Source organism: Bombina bombina, chromosome 1 (assembly GCF_027579735.1).
Source record: "Bombina bombina isolate aBomBom1 chromosome 1, aBomBom1.pri, whole genome shotgun sequence".
NCBI classification, from domain to species: domain Eukaryota; kingdom Metazoa; phylum Chordata; class Amphibia; order Anura; family Bombinatoridae; genus Bombina; species Bombina bombina.
In genome coordinates, this window is record NC_069499.1 from 310,719,611 (window position 1) to 310,745,873 (window position 26,263).

A 26,263-nucleotide genomic window follows, 5' to 3' on the forward strand; every position below is an offset into this window, starting at 1 on the left:
AGGAAAGAAAACGGTTAGAAGCTTTAGATTTACCCTTAGGTCTTTTATCCTGAGGCAAAAAAACTCTCTTCCCTCCAGTGACAGTTGAAATAATCGAATCCAACTGAGAACCAAATAACTTATTACCTTGGAAAGAAAGAGATAGCAATCTGGACTTAGAAGTCATGTCAGCATTCCAAGATTTAAGCCACAAAGCTCTTCTAGCTAAAATAGCTAAAGACATAGATTTAACATCAATTTTGATGATATCAAAAATGGCATCACAAATAAAATGATTAGCATGTTGAAGCAAGGGAACAATGCTAGTCAAATCAGAATCCAATTCTTGTTGGCTAAATTTTCCAACCAAAAAGTTGATGCAGCTGCAACATCAGCCATAGAAATTGCAAGCCTGAGAAGATGACCCGAATACAAATAGGCTTTCCTTAGATAAGATTCAAGTTTCCTATATAAAGGATCTTTAAAAGAAGTACTATCTTCCATAGGAATAGTAGTACGTTTTGCAAGAGTAGAGATAGCCCCATTAACTTTTGGGATCTTTTCCTAAAACTCCAATGTAACTGCTGGCAAAGGATACAATTTTTTAAACCTAGAAGAAGGAATAAAAGTAGTACCAGGCCTATTTCATTCCTTATAAATCATATCAGAAATAGCATCAGAAACTGGAAAAACCTTTGGAGTAACCACAGGAGGTTTATAAACAGAATTTAAACGTTTACTAGTTTTAATATCAAGAGGACTAGTTTCCTCAATATCCAATGTAATCAACACTACTTTTAACAAAGAACGAATATACACCATTTTAAATAAATAAGTAGATTTGTCAGTGTCAATATCTGAGGAAGGATCTTCTGAATCAGAAAGATCCTCATCAGAGGAGGATAATTCAGTATGTTGTCGGTGATTTAAAATTTCATGTACTTTATGAGAAGTTTTAAAAGACCTTTTACATTTATTAGAAGGCGGAATAGCAGACAAAGCCTTCTGAATCGCATCAGCAATAAAATCTTTTATATTTACAGGGATATCATGTACATTAGATGTTGAAGGAACAACAAGCATTGTACTATTACTGATGGATACATTCTCTGCATGTAAAAGTTAATCATGGCAACTATTACATACCACAGCTGGAGATATAATCTCCACAAATTTACAACAGATAACACTTAACTTTGGTAGAGCTGCTATCCAGCAGCAGGGTTCCAACAGTGGTTTCTGAGACAGGATCAGATTGAAACATCTTGCAAATGTAAGAGAAAAAAAAAACATATAAAGCAAAATTATCAATTTCCTTATATGGTTTCAGGAATGGGAAAAAATGCAAACAGCATAGCCCTCTGACATAGAAAAAGGCAAGAAGCATATAGGAATGGGGTTTTAAATAATAAAATTATTTGGCGCCAAGTATAACGCACAACAAAAATTTTTAACGCTAACAACATCCAAAAATGACACACTCGCGTCATTGCAGATGCAACCTTGTGCAAGGAAACTCGGCGTCAACTAAGACGCCGGAAATTACGAATTTGCGTCACCGGACGTACCTTTGTGCCAAAAAAATTCTCGGGCCAAAAATGATGCAATAAACATTAAAATTTTTAATGAAAAAGCAGTAAATTTGAAAAAGACTATACCCCAGGTAAGAAAAATATTTTCCTAAATATGAAACTGATAGTCTGCAAAAGGAAATATAAAAATGACGCAATATACTTTAACATTTTGCGCTCCCGCAAGCCTAATTCTGCCCGCTAATTTAAAATGACAGTCAATTGAAAAAAGACTATACCCCAGGTAAGAAATACATTTTATCCTAAAAAAATTATTTCCCAGATATGAAAATGACAGTCTGCAAAAGGAAATAAACTGAAACCTGAATCATGGCAAATATAAGTACAATACATATATTTAGAACTTTATATAAATACATAAAGTGCCAAACCATAGCTGAGAGTGTCTTAAGTAATGAAAACATACTTACCAAAAGACACCCATCCACATATAGCAGATGGCGAAACCAGTACTGAAACGGTTATTAGTAGAGGTAATGGAATATGAGAGTATATCATCGATCTGAAAAGGGAGGTAGGAGATGAATCTCTACGACCGATAACAGAGAACCTATGAAAAAGATTTCCCGTGAGGAAAACCATAGAATTCCTTCACATCCCTCTGACATTCACTGTACTCTTAGAGGAATCGGGCTTCAAAATGCTGAGAAGCGCATATCAACGTAGAAAATCAAGCACAAACTTACTTCACCAACTCCATAGGAGGCAAAGTTTGTAAAACTGAATTGTGGGTGTGGTGAGGGGTGTATTTATAGGCATTTTTGGGAAACTTTTCCCCTCCTGGTAGGATTGTATATCACATACGTCACTAGCTCATGGACTCTTGCCAATTACATGAACTAAATAAAGTTACATTTAAAGTTACATTTAATTGTTTTAATAGGTCATCATTGTAATATAAAATGCATATGGATATGGTATATTAAAGTGTTTATATTTAACTTAGATTCAAAATATGTAATATACAGTATTACAAGTTAAATCATAATATTTAAACATAAAAATGCACTGCTTGTATATAACACATTAGTCAACTGAGTGTTCCTTTTGCAAGGTTATGTCTCTTTAAGGTGTTACACGCAAGGACTAGTCTATTTTTTAATCTATGCAAAAATAAGTACTAGTGCTTCAGTTGCATTGCATATAACACATTAGTGCACATCATTTTTGTAATTTAATGCTTCTTTAAAGATACTTGTGCTTCTGTAGACACAACAGTCCATGCTTTCAATACTTGCGTAAACATGTTTTACAGTTGTATAGTATATTGCATTTAACATGAACACTTTACAATGACATAATGCAATTATATCACCTGCTGCATACAATACCTTGTGGTGTTTTTTTTTTGCTTTAATTTGATAAATAATTTAAACTTCTGGATTAAGCAATGTTGTATATTGCAGTAAATGTTGTATATTAATTATGCAGTAACGTTTTTTTAATATTGTGTAATATATCTTTAGTGAAATCAATAATGTTAGATAAAGTAAAGGTTTTATCAAAGGCTCCATTTTTCAATCCATGAAAACAGATTGGATACCTTGGGGTGCGGGCTCACTCATGCCATTTTCTGTCAGAATTTAAAAATGCCTGGGACATGCATAAGGCTATTTTAAGAAAAAAAGTAAAATGTAATATGGGTAGACTTGATGGGCCTTTTTGTTTCTCATCTACCATCAAAATCTATGTTACCTACTTACCTGCCAGCACTTTCTCTACCGAGCTTACCAAGCTGCAGGACACCTGCTTTTAGTAGAAGTGTCCATCCTCTGTAGTATGCATTGACAAAGGATCTGGATCAGGAGCACAGGAGGAGGCAGAAGGATGAATCCCATCAGCGCCTGAGGCAGGCTAGTGACAAACTACCAGAAGAAGATTTTCATTAGCTGCCAGTTGTACTCCTGTACACCCTTCTGTCCTATTCACGGCTCTCTGAAGGGAATAATGGGTCTCACATTGGTCTGAGAAGCTGTTTCAATAGATGTGTAGATCAGCAGTTCAAGTTTTACCATCACACCTAGCTGAAGGCAAAAAATTGACTAAAGAATCACGGGGAATTGAGAGGGATTCAATTTCTGTTGTGTGGGGTGTTTTGCCTTCTCTTGTAGGACTGGACTTTAATCCCACATGTGACAGCTCACTAACCATCATATGAAAGAAAAAGGTTTCTGAAAATGATCAACACGTTCGGCACACTATCTCCAAAATGTTCATCACCCCTGCTCTTTTTCCATAGCTTACCATGTATAATTTAGCAGCAACAAATTACGTTGCTAAATACCCATCCTATAAAAGAAAAAACATTCTATCCTTCTATGAACTAAAAAATGAAAGTGTTTTGTTCAGCAAAAATGAAGAATATCAGTGCACAAAAACAACTGAAAATTTCCAATTCTGCAAGAAAATAATAATTTAACAGAGGCATCTACTGGAACATCTTGATGCACATCTTTGTCATGCAAGAATACAATGATCCCTGCATAATACAGAACACAACAGCTCAGATTCTCAGAATACTATATCTCTAAATAGCACCATTCTAAATACCACAGTTAATATGATACAATGAGAACATAAAGGAAAAGATTAAGTTAAACTAAGATTAAAAAGAAATTAAAAATGCTTCAATAAAGTGAAGAAAAAAGGCTCAGCGTTAATAAAAAAAATGCTTACTTTGGAGAGTCCAGTATAATGCTGTTGGCCTGGGTAGAGGAAGGAGATCTGTGGTTATTGAAGGCTTCCACTTGAGAGGTGTGAATCACATGGTCTACCAAATGTCCAACAGAAGATGGACGGAGACGTGTTCCCTCCTGCTTAAACGTGGAATTACGGCTAGGGGATAGAAATAAATACAATTAGATTAGCTGTAATGAATTTAGGATTTCACTGCCTGTATTGCCCAGGATCAGGTTCTAATGCAAATTCTGGAAGAATTTTACACAAACGGTACAAATGAATAATTTGCATTCTATAAAAGCAACTATGTACAAAAAAAATTATTAAAAATAAAAAGTGATTTAAACTAACCTTCTAACTGGCTTTTCTCCTAATATTTGTATTGTTAGAATTATTGTCTATTTTTTTCCTTTACCCATATTCATATACTTAGTGCTATGGGGGTAAAAGTGAACCTACAAAATGTAATTTATGCTTACCTGATAAATTAATTTATTTCATGATGGTAAGAGTCCACAATCAATTCCTTCTGGGAATTACGCTTCCCTGCCACTAGGAGGAGGCAAAGATTCCCAAACCCCAAGAGCTCTATAAATCCCCTCCCACCTCACTGGCACCACAAACTAATGGATAGGCATGCAAAAGAGATAGGAAAAGAATTAAGCACCAAAAAAATACGAGCAGTGAAAAAAGATGTGCCCTAGAAAAAAAAATTAAATTATGCTTACCTGGTAATTTCCTTTTCTTCAGACGGGGAGAGTCCACAGCTGCATTCATTACTTTTGGGAATTCAGAACCTGGCCACCAGGAGGAGGCAAAGACACCCCAGCCAAAGGATTAAATACCTCCCCCCCCACTTCCCTCATCACCCAGTCATTCTGCCAAGGGAACAAGGAACAGTAGGAGAAATATCAGGGTGAAAAAGGTGCCAGAAGAACAAAAAACGAAAATTACAGCTGCCCCACACAAAAACGCGGGCGGTCGGGGAGCTGTGGACTCTACAGCTACAGCTGCCTTCATTACTTTTGGGAAAACAATACCCAAGCTATAGAGGACACTGAATGCAAAACGGGCGGGTACAAAAGGCGGCCCATTCTAAGAGCACCACAGCCTGAAAACACCCAAAACTCCCGACAAGAAAACTGCTTCACTAGAAGCCGAAAGGAAAAAAATAAACAGCCCAAGTAACTGCCCAACAATTAGAACCAGCAAGGCCTTTGCTAGAGACTGCTCAGGTTATTAGACTCGACTGGACCAAAAAGCCCCTGAGGAAAAAAGTCCCGCAGGTACTCAGCCCACAAAACAAACTCACCCCCTACCCAAAAGTAAGGGGAACATCCACATTCCCCCAGAAGGGAAGAAAAATGACTCAGATAAGAATAGGGTAAAATAAACTCCAAAAGAGTAACCCCAAATGAAACAAGGCAAAACCAATGAAAAGACCCTACCGCCCAACAGGGCAAAGGGAGAAATTCCTATCAACATAGAAATCAAGGATTAAAGGAACAGTAAACAGCAGAATTTTTGTTTTTTTTAAAAGGTAGATAATCCCTTTATTACCCATTCCCCAATTTTGCATAACCAACACAGTTATAATAATATACTTTTTACCTCTGTGATTACCTTGTACCTATGCCTCTGCAAACTGCCCCCTTATTTCAGTTCTTGCGTTTTTAACCAATCAGTGCTGACTCCTAGGAGCTTCACGTGCCTGAACTCAATGTTATCTATATGAAACACATGAACTAATGCCCTATAGTGGTGAAAAACTGTCAAAATGCTTTCAGATTAGAGGCAGTCTTCAAGGTCTAAGAAATTAGCACATGAACCTCCTAGATTTAGCTTTCAACTAAGAATACCAAGAGAACAAAGCAAAATTGGTAATAAAAGTAAATTGGAAAGTTGTTTAAAATTACATGCCCTATTTAAATCATGAAAGATTTTTTTTTTACTTTACTGTCCCTATAAGTAATGCCCTGAGACTGAAAGAAGGAAGGAAAACCCCTCCTATACGCAGAGTGCCAACTCACACTCAGGAAGAACAACCAAAGACAAAACTGTCCCAAGATGCTGTTGAAACAGAATCAAAATATCTGAATATACTCCTCAAAAGCCACAGCAACGGAGGACTTGGCGGCCCAAGTCGCCAACTCTAGGCATTAAACTGCACAGGACCATCCTCAAACAAGAAGGCTCCAAGAGTGCAGAACCGAGGAGAATCTATGACGAAGCCTCCTCTTAAACAAAGCTAACAATATCAAACTATGATACACGGCCAAAGATCAATAGATCCGACAGATCCCTGACCCTCGCTCCGGCAACGGATCAAGTACCAAAGGGGACTGATAATGCCCAAAAGGGCAAAGAAAATACAATTCCCCGATCATCAAGACTACCAGGAAGGAAAAAGGAGGGAACCAGCCCCCCCAAAAAAGCTCAGGTCCAGGACCCAGACGCAACCTCCTTCCCAAAGACTAAGGGTACTCCCAAAGAGAAACCCTCCACTGAAAGTACAGAGATGGCATGTCACAACAAATGAATGCCTTCTCTCTGACATCCTGCACTCAAGGCAGGGGGGACAACCCCACTGAACAAAGGAAGAAAAGTACCTCCCTCAGTTGGATAAAAATGCCATAGACAAGGATATTTGCAGGACCAGCATAATGAAAGTACAGCCACAGCTGTATTTAAACTCTTGACCTTCAGGTTTAAGGAAACAAAGGCCTCCACAAAGCCACGGCGGAACACCAACCAAATCCACCCCAATGGGGGAAAACGAAACCAGCACAGTGCCTCCGCGCACCAGCACAGCACACCCACACACAGGCATGGGGCGTAAAGCTGTAGACAGACTCAACAGGTCAAGTACCGAATGACAGAAACATCCGGCCACTACGGCCGGTCCAGAAGAAGACTAATTCTCCAAGAAGAGAAAAATAAGCGCCAGTAGGATCCGAAGATGTTCCGGAACCGGGAACAGAGCCATCCCGAACCAGTCTAAGGAAACTGGAACAGAACTCCAAAAAGTCCAGTCAAAGACAAGGACCAGGACAAATAAACCCGGACACCCAGAACTCGTAGCCTACTTTCAAACGTACTACCCCAGGAGAAACCACCGGGTTACCCCGCCGGAGCAGACTTCGCATCCCAGATGATGCATCACAGTTATATCCAAGGCACCTTGGACACTGAACTCTCCCGTAAGAGTCCCAGACACAGAGTGCTTAAAACACCCACAACGGGAAACAACTCCAGAATTAAAAAGGGTGCTAGGCAATGATGAGAGCCACACAGCCACTCTGGTTGACTCTAAAGCACTAGGGACAACAGCACTAAGTCCAAAGACTAAGGGAACGTCAAGAGAACAGAGCTCAACCCCAGATATTCTGGTTGGAAAATAGGACCATAGTCTCCAAGATCCTCTCAGGATCTTCTCCTGGAAGCCCCTACAGTTCAAGGAATAACGGAATGAACATTCTAACCCTAGACGGGTAAAAACCCAAAAACCACTAAACAGGGGCAAAAACAGGAAAAAAAGGAAACACTAATCTGCAAACTCCAAAACAATGGGAGCAGATGTAATCTCGGAAGTAGAAAAAACCCCAAAGGTCCTACTTCCTGAAACAGCTGACCAAAGGCCAACCTCAAGGAAAGGAGACAAAAAAAGACCCAATGAGCCTCAACCCGAAGAAAGAGATACTGTCATCAAGGAAAACAGATCCAAAAAGACAATTCCAAAGTAGACTTCAAAGAGAAGACGAGGAACATTTCCCAGAGCAAATCTTAGCAGGATCCGCTCTGGCCCCTCACCAACAAATAAGAACAAGACAGCGAGGACTGAGTGCAATCCTTCGGTCGCCTGCAAATCACGAATTAGACAAGGCTATTTGTAATCCATCAGTGAAGGGTACTCGCTGTAAGTAACACCTAGTCTGATGCTCCTTTTTAAAAATAGAGACGAGAACCAGCCTGTCGACTGGGAAAGGAAGGTCTCCTCTCCATATGTAGCCAAGCATGGGCAGAACCTCAAAAATTCATTGAAGTTCATGGGAGTTCCACTAGCAAAAAGCAAAAGCATTGATCGGAAGAGAACCCAAAGAGAAACTAACTCCTCATCCGAGTGAGAAACTCACCATCCAACCAGGCAGTCCGTTACACCGGGATGATATAAGTCGTAAGGAACAGAGATTAGTGCCCGACCAGGACCAGCCTGCTACATAGGGCATTCAAAATTGACCCAGGCCACAGAAAAATAAAGATCCCATAGGATTGACAAAACTAAGGACATAACAATGTACTGAAACCTTAACATGCGACTTCCGCGGAAGTGCTCAAGCGACCAAAATATCGCCAGTATCAAATTCCAGAGAAGAAATGTTTCCCAACGGAAAAATTATAATAGACAAGAGCTTCCAAAATAAAACACATCCTATCCGGATCAAAGAAAAAGGAGGCCGCACCCACATGTGAACGCCCAAGAAGAATGGGTACACTAACAGGACCAGCCAATTAGAGACCCCATTCCTTCAAAGCTCAGAACTAGAATAAGATTACCCCCACCCAAAAAAAAGGAAATTGGAGACGATAAGGAGATTAACTGCATCCCCACACATCTAACCCAGCATGCTGTCTGGAACAGAAGACCGCAGATCCCCCAACCTATTGGGATGGGGATCCTCCAGCACCACCAAAACAGGCCGCAGCAGGACACAAAGACACGCCAGTCTATAAGGAAAAGCAAGACTTAACTCCGTCAGGGCAAGTGACGACCCCGGCCCGAGGGTTGGACCCCTGAAGCTTTAGAGGAAACCGTGTCCCCAGATGGCTGACCTGACCCAGACGATCCCACGCATGACGAACCATGGTTAGCAGAACACGGACAGTATCTCAGCAACACTTGCCTCTCTGGAAGATGTAAATGCGCCAACGCCATAGATATGGCCATGCGGAACTGTGCCGTAACCTCTGGAGGAAACAAGCCGAATCCGGAGAAGGGGTAACGGCATTAGGGACACCTGCTTGAATAGCCAAAGGAAGGTTCTAGGGGACACGCCTCATGGGATATGGGATCCACAGGGGCGTATGGCTTGGCGGACTCTAAGTTCCCTTTTCCGGGAGAAGAGAGCACTCTAAAGTGACATTCAGAACAAAACTGATGGGCATGGATTACCCGGGCCATTTCATACTCTTAACAAGAAGTATAATGTGAATCAGAGACATCCGTCTCCAAAAAATCAGAATCCTCCATAACTTGGTGATAATTATGGATAGAAAAAAATAAAAACGACACCTTATACCCCCCAATGGCTTGGGCACTCACCACTTCCTGTGACCCAGACGAATAGAGAACAGATTTTCTCCACACGGTCAGGAATATGGAATTGGAGAACAGAACGTGACCGCTCCTAGTCACAAGGTCAGAAAAAAGTGCGCCAAGGACAAAAAGGCCGTTATGTTTCGATATAGCCATGAGCCCAATTTCACTACACATTAGCAGACAGAATCACATAACAAACATGATTAAAGTCCCCCCTGTTCAATAACCCCCCTCAGGAGATATTAACCCATGATTCCATAAAGATAAAGGAGTCCCACTGAGACCCTGACTTCTTTGTTTACATTACATTCCCATCATCGAAGTAAAATGAAACAATCTAACTGGAATCTACGCCGTGGAACAGGAACACAGCCCTTCAAGTGTGACTGATAGTAGCCTTGCTTCGGACATGGACTTGAGTGAAGAAAGCAGGCAGCAAAACTCATCAACGCTGATTGCTAAGGAACTGTTAACTGTTGAGTCTGGATGGTTTTGCAGAAAGACTCTGCCTGCATCTCCGGACTCTGTAACGTTCTGTTCTGTACCTTTAAGGCATAACACAAGAGTCTATAAATGGCCCCTCCTCATCCTGTTTCACTGCTAAGTATTTTGAATTCAATAGGTACATAGAGACAACAGAAGTCTCTGCTTAGCCATTCCAAAGACATAAAGTCTGCAAGCAAACAAAGTTATAACCGTTCAAGGCATATTCACTTTTCTACTACTTGACAAAGTGCTAAGAATTGATCTCCATATCTGCTCTTACCTCTAAACTCCGCTGCAGTAAACATCTACTGAACCTTACATAATACTTAGCCTCATAAAAAGAATAGCATACCAGTCTATTGGAAAATATGGATTTAAGTGAGCTATCCTCCAGGGTTGGCACCCTGTCTCAAAATATCTAGACACATTTCTAGCACTCTATAAAGTATCATTCTACTCACCCCGTTTCATACTACTCCAGGCTCATGAACACTGCAGAACTTAACTATGCTGTGGGGGACAAGGAACTTCTGGCTATAAAGGCCTCTCTGGAATTCTGGAGGCATTTACTCGAAGGTACCTCCACGCCTATCATCATACTGACTTACCATAGAAACCTGCAGTTCCTAAAGACAAGTAAGACTCTCAGTGCTCGCCAGGTACGTTGGAGCCTTTTCTTCAGCAGGTTCAATTTTGTTATTACCTACAGACCTGGAACTAAGAACGGAAAGGCTGATGCCTTATCCAGGAGAGACCCAAGACCCTTATCCTCCATCCATTCAGACACCATTGTTCCTCAAGACAGAATAATCGCTCTCACTACAGTTAACAACTCTGATCTCTTGTTGCATCAGAACAGGGATACCACTACAAACTCTCTACCACTTCACAAAGCTGCAAACGGACTACTGTACAGAGGAAACCAAATTTACGTTCCCGGCACCTTACGTGCGAAGGTACTCCGATCTGCCCATGACTCCTTGCTAGCTGGTCATCCAGGTGTACATAAGACTCTCCACATCTTAAGAAGAGATTACTGGTGGCCTCGCATGACTCACTCCATAAAGGAGTACGTAAAGTCCTGTATTACCTGTTCACAGAACAAACACTTGAGACAACATCCCTACGGTTGTCTTCTTTCTCTACCGGTACCTGATAGACCATGGAAGGCCATCGCCATGGACTTTATCGTTGATCTTCCAACTTCTCGGAATCACAACACCATACTTGTTGTAGTGGATCATTTCTCCAAAATGGCACATTTCCTTCCTGCAATTGGTCTACCAACAGCTAAAGAAACTGCTCGACTCTTCCTTAACCACATTGTCCGTTTACATGGACTCCCCGACTCAATAACTGCTCTAATACTGATTCGCCAGTCGTTAATGACTTCGTGAATTCCATTGCTCAGGGATTCAGTACCCTGAGATCCATCCTTCAGGACGCACAAAAAACCCAACAACACTATTACAACTTAAGGAGATCTACCGCACCCCCCTATAAGACTGGAGACAAAGTCTGGCTTTCCACCAAGCACTTGAAGATACCCGTACCAACCAAGAAATTAGGACCTCTTTTCATTGGTCCATTCCCTGTGGAAAAGGTACTGAACAGGAATTCCATCAGATTATTTCTCCCTCCTAGATACAGAATCCACCCGGTTTTTCATGTAGCCCTGCTCAAACCATACCACCCGGGAAGACCTGATTCTGGTCGTCCTCCTACACCTGCTCAAATCCAAGCAGGGAATGAATACGAGGTACAGGCTATCTTGGACTCCCGATATCGTGGCAGGGCCCTCCAGTACCTCATTAGGTGGAGAGGTTTTGGTCCTGATGAGGATTCATGGGAATCATCTTCCGATGTGTCTGCTCCTCGTCTCGTCTCTGACTTCCACCGTAAGCGGCCTGATAGGCCTGGACACTGATCCGCGGAGCGGCTCCTTGGAGGGGGTGTTCTGTAACGTTCTGTTCTGTACCTTTAAGGCATAACACAAGAGTCTATAAATGGCCCCTCCTAATCCTGTTTCACTGCTAAGTATTTTGAATTCAATAGGTACATAGAGACAACAGAAGTCTCTGCTTAGCCATTCCAAAGACATAAAGTCTGCAAGCAAACAAAGTTATAACCGTTCAAGGCATATTCACTTTTCTACTACTTGACAAAGTGCTAAGAATTGATCTCCATATCTGCTCTTACCTCTAAACTCCGCTGCAGTAAACATCTACTGAACCTTACAAACATTCATCCATACTCTCACTGAGAGGCTGACAGGACTACTTAAAACTCCAGTCCCATGTAGAAGAGTACTACCCTCCAAAAGAGTACTACCCTCCAAAAGAGTACTACCCTCCAAAAGAGTACTACCCTCCAAATCTCTAATCTTCTGACTTCTCTGCCAACCTCCTGTGACGAAAGGCAAAGAATGACTGGGGGATGAGGGAAGAGGGGGAGGTATTTAAGCTTTTGGCTGAGGTGTCTTTGCCTCCTCCTGGTGGCCAGGTTCTGAATTCCTAAAAGTAATGAATGCAGCTGTGGACTCTCCCCGTTTATGAAGAAAAAAACACCCAAAGAAAACAAAGGACGGGGTCTTGTTACAGGTGGTAAGAGTCCACAATCCATTACTTCTAGGAACTAATACCCAAGCTGTGGACTCTACAAGTATTGAAACGTAAAGGGTAGAATTTAAGAAAAACTAAATCCAAAACCCTTAAAGGAAACCAAACAAGGGCAAAACCATGCAATGAAAAAAATAACCAAAAGATAAAGAATCAATCATCCTGAGACAACTGCCTGAAGGACTTTCCTACCAAAGGCTGCCTCAGAAAAAGCAAAAATATAAAGGTAGAACTGTTGCCTTCTGTTGAAAAACTGAAACCTCATTTTAAAAGGCTGAGATATGGCAACTAATCTAGTAGAAAGAGCAGTAATCAGTTAAGGTAGAGTCTGACCTGCCTCCAAAAAAGTCTTATGGATCAGAAGCCACAACCCAAAAACATAATTTATGCTTACCAGATAAATTCTTTTCTTTCCTGTCATGGAGAGTCCATGAATCCACTCAATTACTAGTATAAATTCCACTCCTGGCGACCAGGTGAAGGAAAAGAACACCCCAGCGGAGCTTCAAGTATCCTCCCACTTTCCATAATCCCCAGTCATTCACCCGAGGAAACATGGAAAGAGAAGAGGGCCTAAAGGGTATAGAGGTGCCTCAAGTTTATAAAATAGCAAAAGTCATCGTAAAAAATAAGGGCGGGTCGTGGACTCTCCATGCCAGGAAAGAAAAGAATTTATCAGGTAAGCATAAATTATGTTTTCTTTCCAATGGCATGGAGAGTCCATTAATCCATTAAATTACTAGTGGGAACCAATAACCAAGCTAGAGGACACAGAATGAAATGGGAGGGAGAACAAGACAGGCGAACCTAAACAGAAGGCACCACCGCTTGAAGAACTTTCCTCCCAAAAGAAGCCAAGAGGCAAAAACGTCAAATCTGTAAAATTTGGAAAAAGTATGCAACGAGGACCATGTGACCGCCTTGCAAATCTGTTCCACAGAAGCATAAAAGTCCAAGAAGAAGAGAAAGCCCTAGTGGAATGATCCGTAATTTTCTCAGGAGGCTGATGTCCAGCTGTCTCATAAGCCAACTGAATAACACTTCTTAGCCAAAAGGAAAGAGTAGAAGAAGTGGTCTTCTGGCCCTTCCGTTCACCAAAGAATAGGACAAAAAGGGAAGAAGAATGAAGAAAAAATTCTTAGTACCCTGCAGTAAGAATTTCAGAGCACACACAACATCCAAATTGTGCAACAAACGCTTCTTCTTAGAAGGTGGATTAGGACAAAACAAAGGAAGGACAATCTCTTGATTAATATTACGGTCTGAAACAACCTTAGGAAGGAAACCCAATTTACATTGTAAAGCTGAAAGCTCTGAGACTCTAATAGCAGAGGAAATAGCAAAAAGAAACAAAACCTTCCAAGACAATGTAATGTCAACAGAGTGCATAGGCTCAAACGGAGCCTGCTGTAGAACCCCAGGAACAAGATCAAGTCTCCATGGTAGGAGAAATTGATTTAAATACAGGCCTGATTCTGGCTAAGGCATGTACAAAGGATTGAACATCTGGCAAAACTGCTAGACGTTTTTGCAAAAGAGCCGACAGGGCAGAGATCTGACCCTTCAGAGTACTCACTGACAAACCTTTCTCCAGGCCCTCCTGAAGAAAGGACAAAATACGGGGAACTCTCACTTGACTCCAAGAGAAACCCCTAGATTCACAACATAAAGGTATTTACACCATACCTTATGGTAAATCCTGCGATTACTGGCTTACGAGCCGGAATCATAGTATCAATAACCTTTACAGAAAACCCTTGTCTAGACAAGACTAGGCATTCAATCTCCAAGCAGTCAGCTTCAGAGAAACTTGATTTGGATGGAGGAATGGAACCTGACAAAGAAGGTCCTTCCTCAGAGGTAACTTCCAAGCAGGAAGAGATGACAGCCTCAGATCCGTGAATCAGATTCTGCGAGGCTGGGCTGGGGCGATTAGGATCACTGATGCCCTCTCCTGTTTGATACGAGCTATCACCCGAAGAAGAAAAACAAACGGAGGAAATAGGTACACGACACCAAAGTGCTAAGGAACTGTCAAAGCGTCTATTAGAGCTGCTTGCAGATCTCTTGATCTTGACCCGTATCTTGGAAGCTTGACGTTTAGACGAGACGCCATCAGATCCAACTCCGGAACTCCCCACCTGAGAGTTATCATTGAGAATACTTCCGGATCAAGAGCCCACTCCCCTGGATGAAAATTCTGCCTGCTCAGAATATCCGCTTCCCAATTTACCACCCCTGGGATGTGAATAGCGGAAGGTAACAATTGTGCGTCTCTGCCCACTGAAGAATGAGAGTCACCTCCAAAGAACTCTGAAAAACCTAGGCATCTGCACAGTAAAGACATTTGTCAAAGGACAGGGATAGCAACACAGTAAAAGAATATTAATAAGAATGCCAAAAACAAATGAAAAAATAAACAAATAACCTTTACCTTTCTATTATATATATATATATATATATATATATATATATATATATATATATATATATATATATATATATATATATAAATATAAAACAAAAATACAGGCACTTCTAAGCCCCAGCACTGCTGGAGAGACTCACCCCACCAGTAACCAGGAATCAAATTCCACACTAGCAAAAGAGACTATTCATTTCTGAAAACTGCAGTTCTTAGAAAACTGCAAAGTAGATAATCACCAGACGCCGTAATAATCCACCCTGTTCAACTCGCTCCACACAGATACAGCTGATGCTGTAACCAACCGCTCAGTGGAAGTAAGCTGAGCGGTCACATGGTTGCAAAATATTCAAAAGTGCGACTCAGAGCGGAACAAACGCGGGAAAAGAAAAATAACCGCCAAACAAAAAATTCTTAAAGAAACAGTACCCTGTATAACCCCTTCATAAAAGAAACTTACCAGAATAAAGGTAAAGTCTTAAGCCAAAAATAAAAGAGCCTTTCCTTCATTTATGACAGAGCAGTGCCCTGATCTGCTGCCCTAAATAAATCCCCCAATTAAAGGGATATATAGTATATAGTCCCATAAAGATCCACCCTCAAAAAGAGAAAATTCCGAAGTGCTGCATCCTTCTCACCTATAAGGCAAAAGCACTTACCTTGGATCTGCTGCAGGGCAGGTATAGCAACAGGTATGACAGACTCAGCCGACCTCTGACAGAGACCTGTAGACAAAGAAAAACAGAGTAACCAACCCTGGTTTTCTATAAAGGAGTAGCATACATGTTGGAAGGTAAGCAAAGACTACCTCGCCGTCTTCCAAGTGCTAAAAGCCACCATTACTCCTTGCTTGCAGGGAAAAGTACCCATTAAGGGAATAATAACTTGTATTTCTTCAGACACCATCTTCGCAGACCACCAACAATGTACACAGGCAAAGAATGACTGGGGTTTGTGGGAAGTGGGAGGATACTTGAAGCTCTGCTGGGGTGTTCTTTGCCTCCACCTGGTGGCCAGGAGTTAAATACCCACTAGTAATTGAATGGATTTGTGGACTCTCCATGCCATTGGAAAGAAAGACAAAGAAATGCCTTTCCTGGAACTAAAAAAAGAAAACAAACAAACTAGAAGTATGTCTGAAAACTATAGTAGCCTCAACATAATACTTAAATACTCTAACAACATCCATAGAATGCAAACAAACTCTCTGAAGAATTTAATACTCAAAATTACCTTATTCTACAAAAAAAAAAAAAAAAAAAAAGAAGGAAGATCACGTAAAAGAGCAGATAACTCAGAAAGTCTTCAAAGTTTCAAAAATATCAAAACAGTATGCATAGGATCAAAAGGAGAAGCATGCAAAACCTTTGAAACCAAGATAAGACTCCAAGATGAGAAAAAACATAATTTATGTAAGAATTTACCTGATAAATTCATTTCTTTCATATTGGCAAGAGTCCACAAGCTAGTGACGTATGGGATATACATTCCTACCTGGAGGGGCAAAGTTTCCCAAACCTCAAAATGCCTATAAATACACCCCCCACCACACCTACAATTCAGTTTAACGAATAGCCAAGAAGTGGGGTGATAAGAAAGGAGCGAAAGCATCAACAAGGAATTTGAATAATTGTGCTTTATACCAAAAACCAAAAAAAATCATAACCACAATAAAAAGGGTGGGTCTCATGGACTCTTGCCAATATGAAAGAAATGAATTTATCAGGTAAATTCTTACATAAATTATGACATATGGGATAGCAAATACCCAAGATGTGGAACTCCACGCAAGAGTCACTAGAGAGGGAGGGATAAAAATAAAGACAGCCAATTCTGCTGAAAAATTAATCCACAACCCAAAACAAAAGTTTTAATCTTTATAATGAAAAAAACTGAAATTATAAGCAGAAGAATCAAACTGAAACTGCCTGAAGTACTTTTCTACCAAAAACTGCTTCTGAAGAAGAGAAAACATAAAAATGGTAGAATTTAGTAAAAGTATGCAAAGAAGACCAAGTTGCTGCTTTGCAAATCTGATCAACAGAAGCTTCATTCGTAAAAGCCCAGGAAATAGAAACTGACCTAGTAGAATGAGCCATAATCCTCTGAGGCGGGGATTTACCCGACTCCAAATAAGCATGATGAATCAAAAGCTTTAACCAAGATGCCAAAGAAATGGAAGAAGCTTTCTGACCTTTCCTAGAACCAGAAAAGATAACAAATAGACTAGAAGTCTTTCTGAAATCTTTAGTAGCTTCAACATAATATTTCAAAGCTCTTACCACATCCAAAGAATGTAAAGATCTCTCCAGAGAATTCTTAGGAATAGGACACAACGAAGGGACAACAATTTCTCTACTAATGTTGTTGGAATTCACAACTTTAGGTAAAAATGTAAATGAAGTCCGCAAAACCGCCTTATCCTGATGAAAAATCAGAAAAAGGAGACTCACAAGAAAGAGTAGATAAATCAGAAACTCTTCTAGCAGAAGAGATGAACAAAAGGAACAACACTTTCCAAGAAAGTAATTTAATGTCCAGAGAATGCATAGGCTCAAACAGAGGAGCCTGTAAAGCCTTCAAAACCAAATTAAGACTCCAAGGAGGAGAAATTGATTTAATGACAAGCTTGATACGAACCAAAGCCTGTACAAAACAATGAATATCAGGAAGTTTAGCAATTTTTCTGTGAAACTGAACAGAAAGAGCAGAGATTTGTCCTTTCAAAGAACTTAAACCCTTATCTAAACCATCCTGAAGAAACTGTAAAATTCTAGGAATTCTAAAAGAATGCCAAGAGAATTTATGAGAAGAGCACCATGAGATGTAAGTCTTCCAAATTCGATAATAAATCTTTCTAGACACAGATATATGAGCCTGCAACATAGTAATAATCACTGAGTCAGAGAACCCTCTATGACTAAGCACTAAGCGTTCAATTTCCATACCATCAAATTTAATGATTTGAGATCCTGATGGAAAAATAAACCTTGAGATATAAGGTCTGGCCTTAATGGAAGTGGCCAAGGTTGGCAACTGGACATCCGAACAAGAACCATATACCAAAACCTGTGCGGCCATGCTGGAGCCACCAGCAGCACAAACGATTGCAACATGATGATTTTGAAAAGAACTAGAGACGGAAAAATATAGGCAGGTGGAAAACTCCAAGGAAGTGTCAATGCATCCACTGCTTCCGCCTAAGGATCCCTGGACCTGGATAGGTACCTGGAAAGATTCCTGTTTAGATGAGATGCCATCAGATCTATTTCTGGAAGCCCCCACATCTGAACAATTTGAAAAAAAACACATCTGGGTGAAGAGACCACTCTCCCGGATGTAAAGCTTGACGACTGAGATAATCTGCTTCCCAATTGTCTATACCTGGGATATGGACCGCAGATATTAGACAGGAGCTGGATTCTGCCCAAGCAAGTATCCGAGATACTTCTTTCATAGCCTGAGGACTGTGAGTCCCACCCTGATGATTGACACACGCCACAGTTGTGATATTGTCTGTCTGAAAACCAATAAACGTCTCTCTCTTCAATAAAAGCCAAAACTGAAGAACTCTGAGAATCCAAAATGTTCCAAAATATTGATTGGTAATCTCGCCTCTTGAGATTTCAAAACCCCTTGTGCTGTCAGAGATCCCCAGACAGCTTCCCAACCTAAAAGACTCGCATCTGTTGTGATCACGGTCCAGGTTGAATGAACCAGAGACCCGTAGAACTATATGATGGCGATTTAACCACCAAGTCAGAGATAGATGAGTATTGGGATTCAAGGATATTAAATGTGAAATCCCAGAATAATCCCTGCACCATTAATTCAGCATTAAAAACTGGAGAGGTCTCTCATGAAAACAAGCAAAGGGAATCGAGTCTGATTCTGCAGTCATGAGACCTAAAACGTCCATGCATATAGCTACTGAATAGAGACTGAAGGTTCCGACAAGCTGAACCCAATATAAATTGTCTCTTGTCTGTTAGAGACAAAGACATTGACACAATCTATCTGGAAACCTAAAAAAAGGTGACCCTTGTTTGAGGAATCAAGGAACTTTTTTGGTAAAATGATCCTCCAACCATGTCTTGAAGAAACAACAGAAGATGAATCGTATGAGATTCTGCGGAACGAAAAGACTGAGCAAGTACCAAGATATCGTCCAAATACGGAAAAACCGAGAACCTTTGAAAAGATTCCTAGAGCTGTCGCTAGGCCAGAAAGGAAGAGCAACAAATTGGTAATGCTTGTCTAAAAAAGAGAATCTCAGAAAATGAAAATAATCTGAATGAAACAAAATATGAAGATATGCATCCTGTAAGTCTATTGTGTGCAAATAATGCCCTTGCTGAACAAAAGGCAGAATAGACCTTATAATCACCATTCTGAAAGATGGTACTCTTACATGACAAATCAAAAGATTTTCTTTCTTTGGGACAATGAATAGTTCTGAATAAAAACCCCAGACTCCGTTCCTGAAACGGAACTGGTATGAATACCCCAGATAACTCCAGGTCTGAAAACACACTTCAGGAAAGTCTGAGCCTTTACTGGGATTGCTGGAATATGTGAGACAGAAAAAAAAACTTCTCACAAGCGAATTTTATTTTGAATGAAATTCTGTACCCCAATCTAAGGAGTTTGGACCTAATTGAACCAAACAACTTCAGAAAAATCTTAACCTGCCCCCTACCAGCTAAGCTGGAATAAGGGCCGCCCCTTAATGCGAATTTGGGGGATGGCTTTGACCTCTTAAATGGCTTGAATTCATTCCATTTTGAAGAAAGCTTCCAATTAGAAACATATTACTTGGGGAAGAATTAGGCTTCTGTTCCTTATTAAGAACAAAAACGGAAATAATCTTAAGATTTACCCTTAGAACTTAATCTTGAGGCAAATAAACTCCCTTCCCCACAGTAACAGTTAAAAGTATTGAATCCAACTGAACCAAATAATTTCTTACCTTGGAAAGAAAGAAAATAGAAATCTGGATTTAGAAATCAAATCAGCATTCCAAGATTTAAGCCACAAAGTTCTTCTAGCTAAAATAGCTAAAGACAATAATAATATAAAAAAATGGCATCACAAATGAAATTATTAGCATGTTGAATCAAGTTAACAATGCTAAACAAATCATAATCCAATACTTGTTGCGCTAAAGTTTCCAATCAAAAAAGATGAAACAGCTGCAACATCAGCCAAAGAAATTGCAGGCCTAAGAAAAGGACCTGAAAATAAATTAATTTTCCTTAGATAAGACACAAGTTTCCCATCTGAAGGATCTTTAAAATAAATACTATTTTCCATAGGAATAGTAGTACGTTTAGCAAGAGTATAGATAGCCCCATTAACTTCGGGGATATTTTTCCAAACTAACTGCTGGCAAAGGATACAATTTTTAAAACCTTTAAAGAAGGAATAAAAGAAGTACCAGGCCTATTCCATTCCCTAGTATTAGGAACTGGAAAGAAAAAATTGAAGTAACCACAGGAGGTTAATAAACAGAATTTAAATGTTAGCTAGCCTTAAAATCAAGAGGACTAGCCTCCTCAATATCCAATATAATCAACACTTTTTCAACAAAGAATGAATGTACTCCATTTAAGAAAAAAGTAAATTTGTTAGTGTCAATATCTGATGAAGGATATTCTGAATCAGATAAATCCTCATCATGTTAAAAGAATAGCAATAAACAATGCATTAATACTGATGGACATTTTCTCTGCATGTAAAAGTTTATCATAACTTATTACAAACCATAGCTAAAGATAAAAATTCATAATATTAAAATAAATGAACTTAGCTTTGGTAGGACTGATATCAGTCAGTCAGCAGGAATCCAACAATGTTTTCTGATACAGGAACCGTTTTGAGATATCTTGCAAATGTAAGAGAAAAAACAACATATAAAGCAAAATATCAATTTCTTTATATGACAGTTTCAGGAATGGGTAAGAAATGCAAAACAAAATAGGCCTCTGGAAACCAGAAGCAAAAAGAAATGAAGACTTAAATAATGTCAAAAGTTTGGCGCCAAGTAAGACGCCCATAACTGACAAAATATTTTTTGGCGCCAAGAAACGTCTACAACAAACACAAGCGTCATAGATGACTTAACTACGTGAAAACTCTCGGCGCCAACTAAGACGCAGGAAATGACGAAAATACGTCAACAAACTTAATTCTCACGCCAAAAAAGTCTCGCGCCAAGAATGACGCAATAAATTATAGCATTTTGCGCTCCCGCGAGCCTAACAGCCCACAATTTAGAAAAGAGTCAATTTGAAAATTTCAGGTAAGAATTTTTATTTTTTTTATATGCATTTCCCAAAATGAAACTGACAGTCTGTAAGAAGGAAACATACTGATTAACCTGAATCATGGCAAATATAAGTACAAAACATATATTTAGAACTTTACATATAAAGTGCCAAACCATAGCTGAGAGTGTCTTAAATAAAAGAAAATACACTTACCAAAAGACACTCATCTCCATAAAGTAGATAGCCAAACCAGTACTGAAACGAGAATCAGTAGAGGTAATGGTATATAAGAGTATATTGTCGATCTGAAAAGGGAGGTAGGAGATGAATCTCTACGACCGATAACAGAGAACCTATGAAATACATCCCCGTTAGGATGACCATTGTATTCAATAGGTAATACTCCCTTCACATCCCTCTGTCATTCACTGCACTCTGAGAGGAACCGGGCTTTAGCATGCTGAGAAGCGCATATAAACGTAGAAATCTAGCACAAACGTACTTCACCACGTCCATAGGAGGCAAAGTTTGGAAAACTGAATTGTGGGTGTGGTGGGGTGTATTTATAGGCATTTTGAGGTTTGGGAAACTTTGCCCCTCCTGGTAGGAATGTATATCCCATACGTCATTAGCTCATGGACTCTTGCCAATTACATGAAAGAAATTGGTTTAACAACAGGCTTAACTCTAGACAAAAACTTAAACAAAACTATGCTAATCTTCCAAAGGAAAAGAGCTGAAATCTGACCATTCAAAAGAACTGGCGGATAAATCCTTATCCAAACCATCCCGCAAAAACTGGAAATCCTAGGAATTCTAAAAGGAACAATCATTTCCATAGATTCTAGATCCAAAACTGACTAAAAAAAGGCCTGAGCCTTCACAGGATTTCTCAGAATATTGTAAAGAAAAAAGGCCTCATTCTTAAACCTATTTGATAAGCCTGGCAAACTATATTTAGAACCCAGGGATCTAAATATGACTGAAAACAAGCTTCCTGAAAGAAGCATAACCTGTCCCCTACCAGAACCTCTTAATCGAGGGCTGCACCTTCATGCAAACTGAAATAAGGGAGTAAATTTGCTCAGACTTAGAGTAAGAACTTGGCTTCAAGAATGAACCAGACGAACCTGCTTCAGAGTGAAGGAATTTGACTTTTGTGCCCTGTTCTGATAAAAGGGAAACAACTAATAGGAGTTTAAAATTTACCCCTGAACTTCTAGTCCTGAGCCCCTTTACCTTCCATCACAGTAGAAATAATAGAATCCAAACCAGAACCAAATCTTCCCCTGATAAGAAATAGATAAAAACCTGGATTTAGAAACAAAATCAGCAGACCAAGATTTTACAATAAAGCCCTTTAGAAAGTACTGCCAAAGACATAATTTAGCATAAAACTTAATGATGACAAAAATGGCATCAAAAATGAAAATATTGGCACATTCGAGCAACGCCAAAACGGTTTAACCCCTTCACTACCGGGAGATTCAGAGAAAAACTTGCCCAAAGTACCCAGGAATTTTAATCACTCTGATTAAACAGAAATAGAGCTTTTGATTTACCAATAATGACTATATATATTTAAGTAGACAACCTTAAGATTTGATGCCATTATTTGACTGCTATAAACAAAAAAAATTGTTAAGTTTTTTGAATATTTCATGTTTCTCACTGAAATGATTTACGCACAACTACTGCCGTTATATTACAAATGGTTATAAAAGCTTATCTGGGATCCCCTTTGTTAAGAAATAGAAGACATGCATGGATTTGCCATTGCTTTTTGGCAATTAGAATGCCGCTAAGTGCAGCTGCGCACATTACGTGAAATTCCTGGCAGTGAAGGGGTTAATCAGTTAGCTTGTAAGGTTATTTTTGATACAGATTACACTCCCACTCCCCGATCCCTCCCAAAAAGCTCTCTTCCCTCGCTCACCCCCCTCTACTCACCATATTAGGTATTGGCAGAAAGTCTTTTTATTTTGTATGATTACTATTGTCCTTACAGTGTAGTGGTCACTCCTCAACCCTCCCACCACTCCGACCCCCCCAAAAACAGAATTTATGTTTACCTGATAAATTACTTTCTCCAACGGTGTGTCCGGTCCACGGCGTCATCCTTACTTGTGGGGATATTCTCCTCCCCAACAGGAAATGGCAAAGAGCCCAGCAAAGCTGGTCACATGATCCCTCCTAGGCTCCGCCTTCCCCAGTCATTCGACCGACGTAAAGGAGGAATATGTGCATAGGAGAAATCATATGATACCGTGGTGACTGTAGCTAGAGAAAATAAATCATCAGACCTGATTAAAAAACCAGGGCGGGCCGTGGACCGGACACACCGTTGGAGAAAGTAATTTATTAGGTAAACATAAATTCTGTTTTCTCCAACATAGGTGTGTCCGGTCCACGGCGTCATCCTTACTTGTGGGAACCAATACCAAAGCTTTAGGACACGGATGATGGGAGGGTGCAAATCAGGTCACCTAGATGGAAGGCACCACGGCTTGCAAAACCTTTCTCCCAAAAATAGCCTCAGAAGAAGCAAAAGTATCAAATTTGTAAAATTTGGTAAAAGTGTGCAGTGAAGACCAAGTCGCTGCCTTACATATCTGATCAACAGAAGCCTCGTTCTTGAAGGCCCATGTGGAAGCCACAGCCCCAGTGGAATGAGCTGTGATTCTTTCAGGAGGCTGCCGTCCGGAAGTCTCATAAGCCAATCGGATGATGCTTTTAAGCCAAAAAGAGAGAGAGGTAGAAGTTGCTTTTTGACCTCTCCTTTTACCAGAATAAACAACAAACAAGGAAGATGTTTGTCTGAAATCCTTTGTAGCCTCTAAATAGAATTTTAGAGCACGAACTACATCCAAATTGTGCAACAAACGTTCCTTCTTTGAAACTGGATTCGGACACAAAGAAGGCACGACTATCTCCTGGTTAATATTTTTGTTAGAAACAACTTTCGGAAGAAAACCAGGTTTAGTACGCAAAACCACCTTATCTGCATGGAACACCAGATAAGGAGGAGAACACTGCAGAGCAGATAACTCTGAAACTCTTCTAGCAGAAGAAATTGCAACCAAAAACAAAACTTTCCAAGATAATAACTTGATATCAACGGAATGTAGGGGTTCAAACGGAACCCCCTGAAGAACTGAAAGAACTAAATTGAGACTCCAAGGAGGAGTCAAAGGTTTGTAAACAGGCTTGATTCTAACCAGAGCCTGAACAAAAGCTTGAACATCTGGCACAGCCGCCAGCTTTTTGTGAAGTAAAACAGATAAAGCAGAAATCTGTCCCTTCAAAGAACTTGCAGATAATCCTTTCTCCAAACCTTCTTGAAGAAAGGATAGAATCTTAGGAATTTTTATCTTGTTCCATGGGAATCCTTTAGATTCACACCAACAGATATATTTTTTCCATATTTTATGGTAGATTTTTCTAGTTACAGGCTTTCTAGCCTGAACAAGAGTATCAATGACAGAATCTGAGAACCCTCGCTTTGATAAAATCAAGCGTTCAATCTCCAAGCAGTCAGTTGGAGTGAGGCCAGATTCGGATGTTCGAACGGACCTTGAACAAGAAGGTCCTGTCTCAAAGGTAGCTTCCATGGTGGAGCCGATGACATATTCACCAGATCTGTATACCAAGTCCTGCGTGGCCACGCAGGAGCTATCAAGATCACCGATACCCTCTCCTGTTTGATCCTGGCTACCAGCCTGGGAATGAGAGGAAACGGTGGGAACACATAAGCTAGGTTGAAGCTCCAAGGTGCTACTAGTGCATCCACTAGAGTCGCCTTGGGATCCCTGGATCTGGACCCGTAGCAAGGAACCTTGAAGTTCTGACGAGACGCCATCAGATCCATGTCTGGAATGCCCCACAATTGAATTATTTGGGCAAAGATTTCCGGATGGAGTTCCCACTCCCCCGGATGAAATGTCTGACGACTCAGAAAATCCGCTTCCCAATTTTCCACTCCTGGGATGTGGATTGCAGACAAGTGGCAGGAGTGAGTCTCCGCCCATTGAATTATTTTGGTCACTTCTTCCATCGCCAGGGAACTCCTTGTTCCCCCCTGATGGTTGATATACGCAACAGTCGTCATGTTGTCTGATTGAAACCGTATGAATTTGGCCTTTGCTAGCTGAGGCCAAGCCTTGAGAGCATTGAATATCGCTCTCAGTTCCAGAATATTTATCGGGAGAAGAGATTCTTCCCGAGACCAAAGACCCTGAGCTTTCAGGGGTTCCCAGACCGCGCCCCAGCCCACCAGACTGGCGTCGGTCGTGACAATGACCCACTCTGGTCTGCGGAAGCTCATCCCTTGTGACAGGTTGTCCAGGGTCAGCCACCAACGGAGTGAATCTCTGGTCCTCTGATCTACTTGTATCGTCGGAGACAAGTCTGTATAATCCCCATTCCACTGACTGAGCATGCACAGTTGTAATGGTCTTAGATGAATTCGCGCAAAAGGAACTATGTCCATTGCCGCGACCATCAAACCTATTACTTCCATGCACTGCGCTATGGAAGGAAGAAGAACAGAATGAAGTACTTGACAAGAGCTTAGAAGTTTTGATTTTCTGGCCTCTGTCAGAAAAATCCTCATTTCTAAGGAGTCTATTATTGTTCCCAAGAAGGGAACTCTTGTTGACGGAGATAGAGAACTTTTTTCTACGTTCACTTTCCACCCGTGAGATCTGAGAAAGGCCAGGACAATGTCCGTATGAGCCTTTGCTTGTGGTAGAGACGACGCTTGAATCAGTATGTCGTCCAAGTAAGGTACTACTGCAATGCCCCTTGGTCTTAGCACCGCTAGAAGGGACCCTAGTACCTTTGTGAAAATTCTTGGAGCAGTGGCTAATCCGAATGGAAGTGCCACAAACTGGTAATGC

General features: G+C 40.4%; 1 protein-coding gene across 1 annotated transcript in view; it reads right to left on the reverse strand.

The window, feature by feature from the left end:
• Positions 1-26,263, reverse strand: part of PTPN4 (protein tyrosine phosphatase non-receptor type 4) — a gene marked incomplete in the record, with an annotated part of 1,345,721 nt that overhangs the window by 480,932 nt on the left and 838,526 nt on the right. Inside the window, 1 exon segment of the mRNA XM_053698088.1 lies at positions 4,248-4,406. Within this exon segment, the coding sequence (XP_053554063.1) occupies positions 4,248-4,406 (159 nt within the window).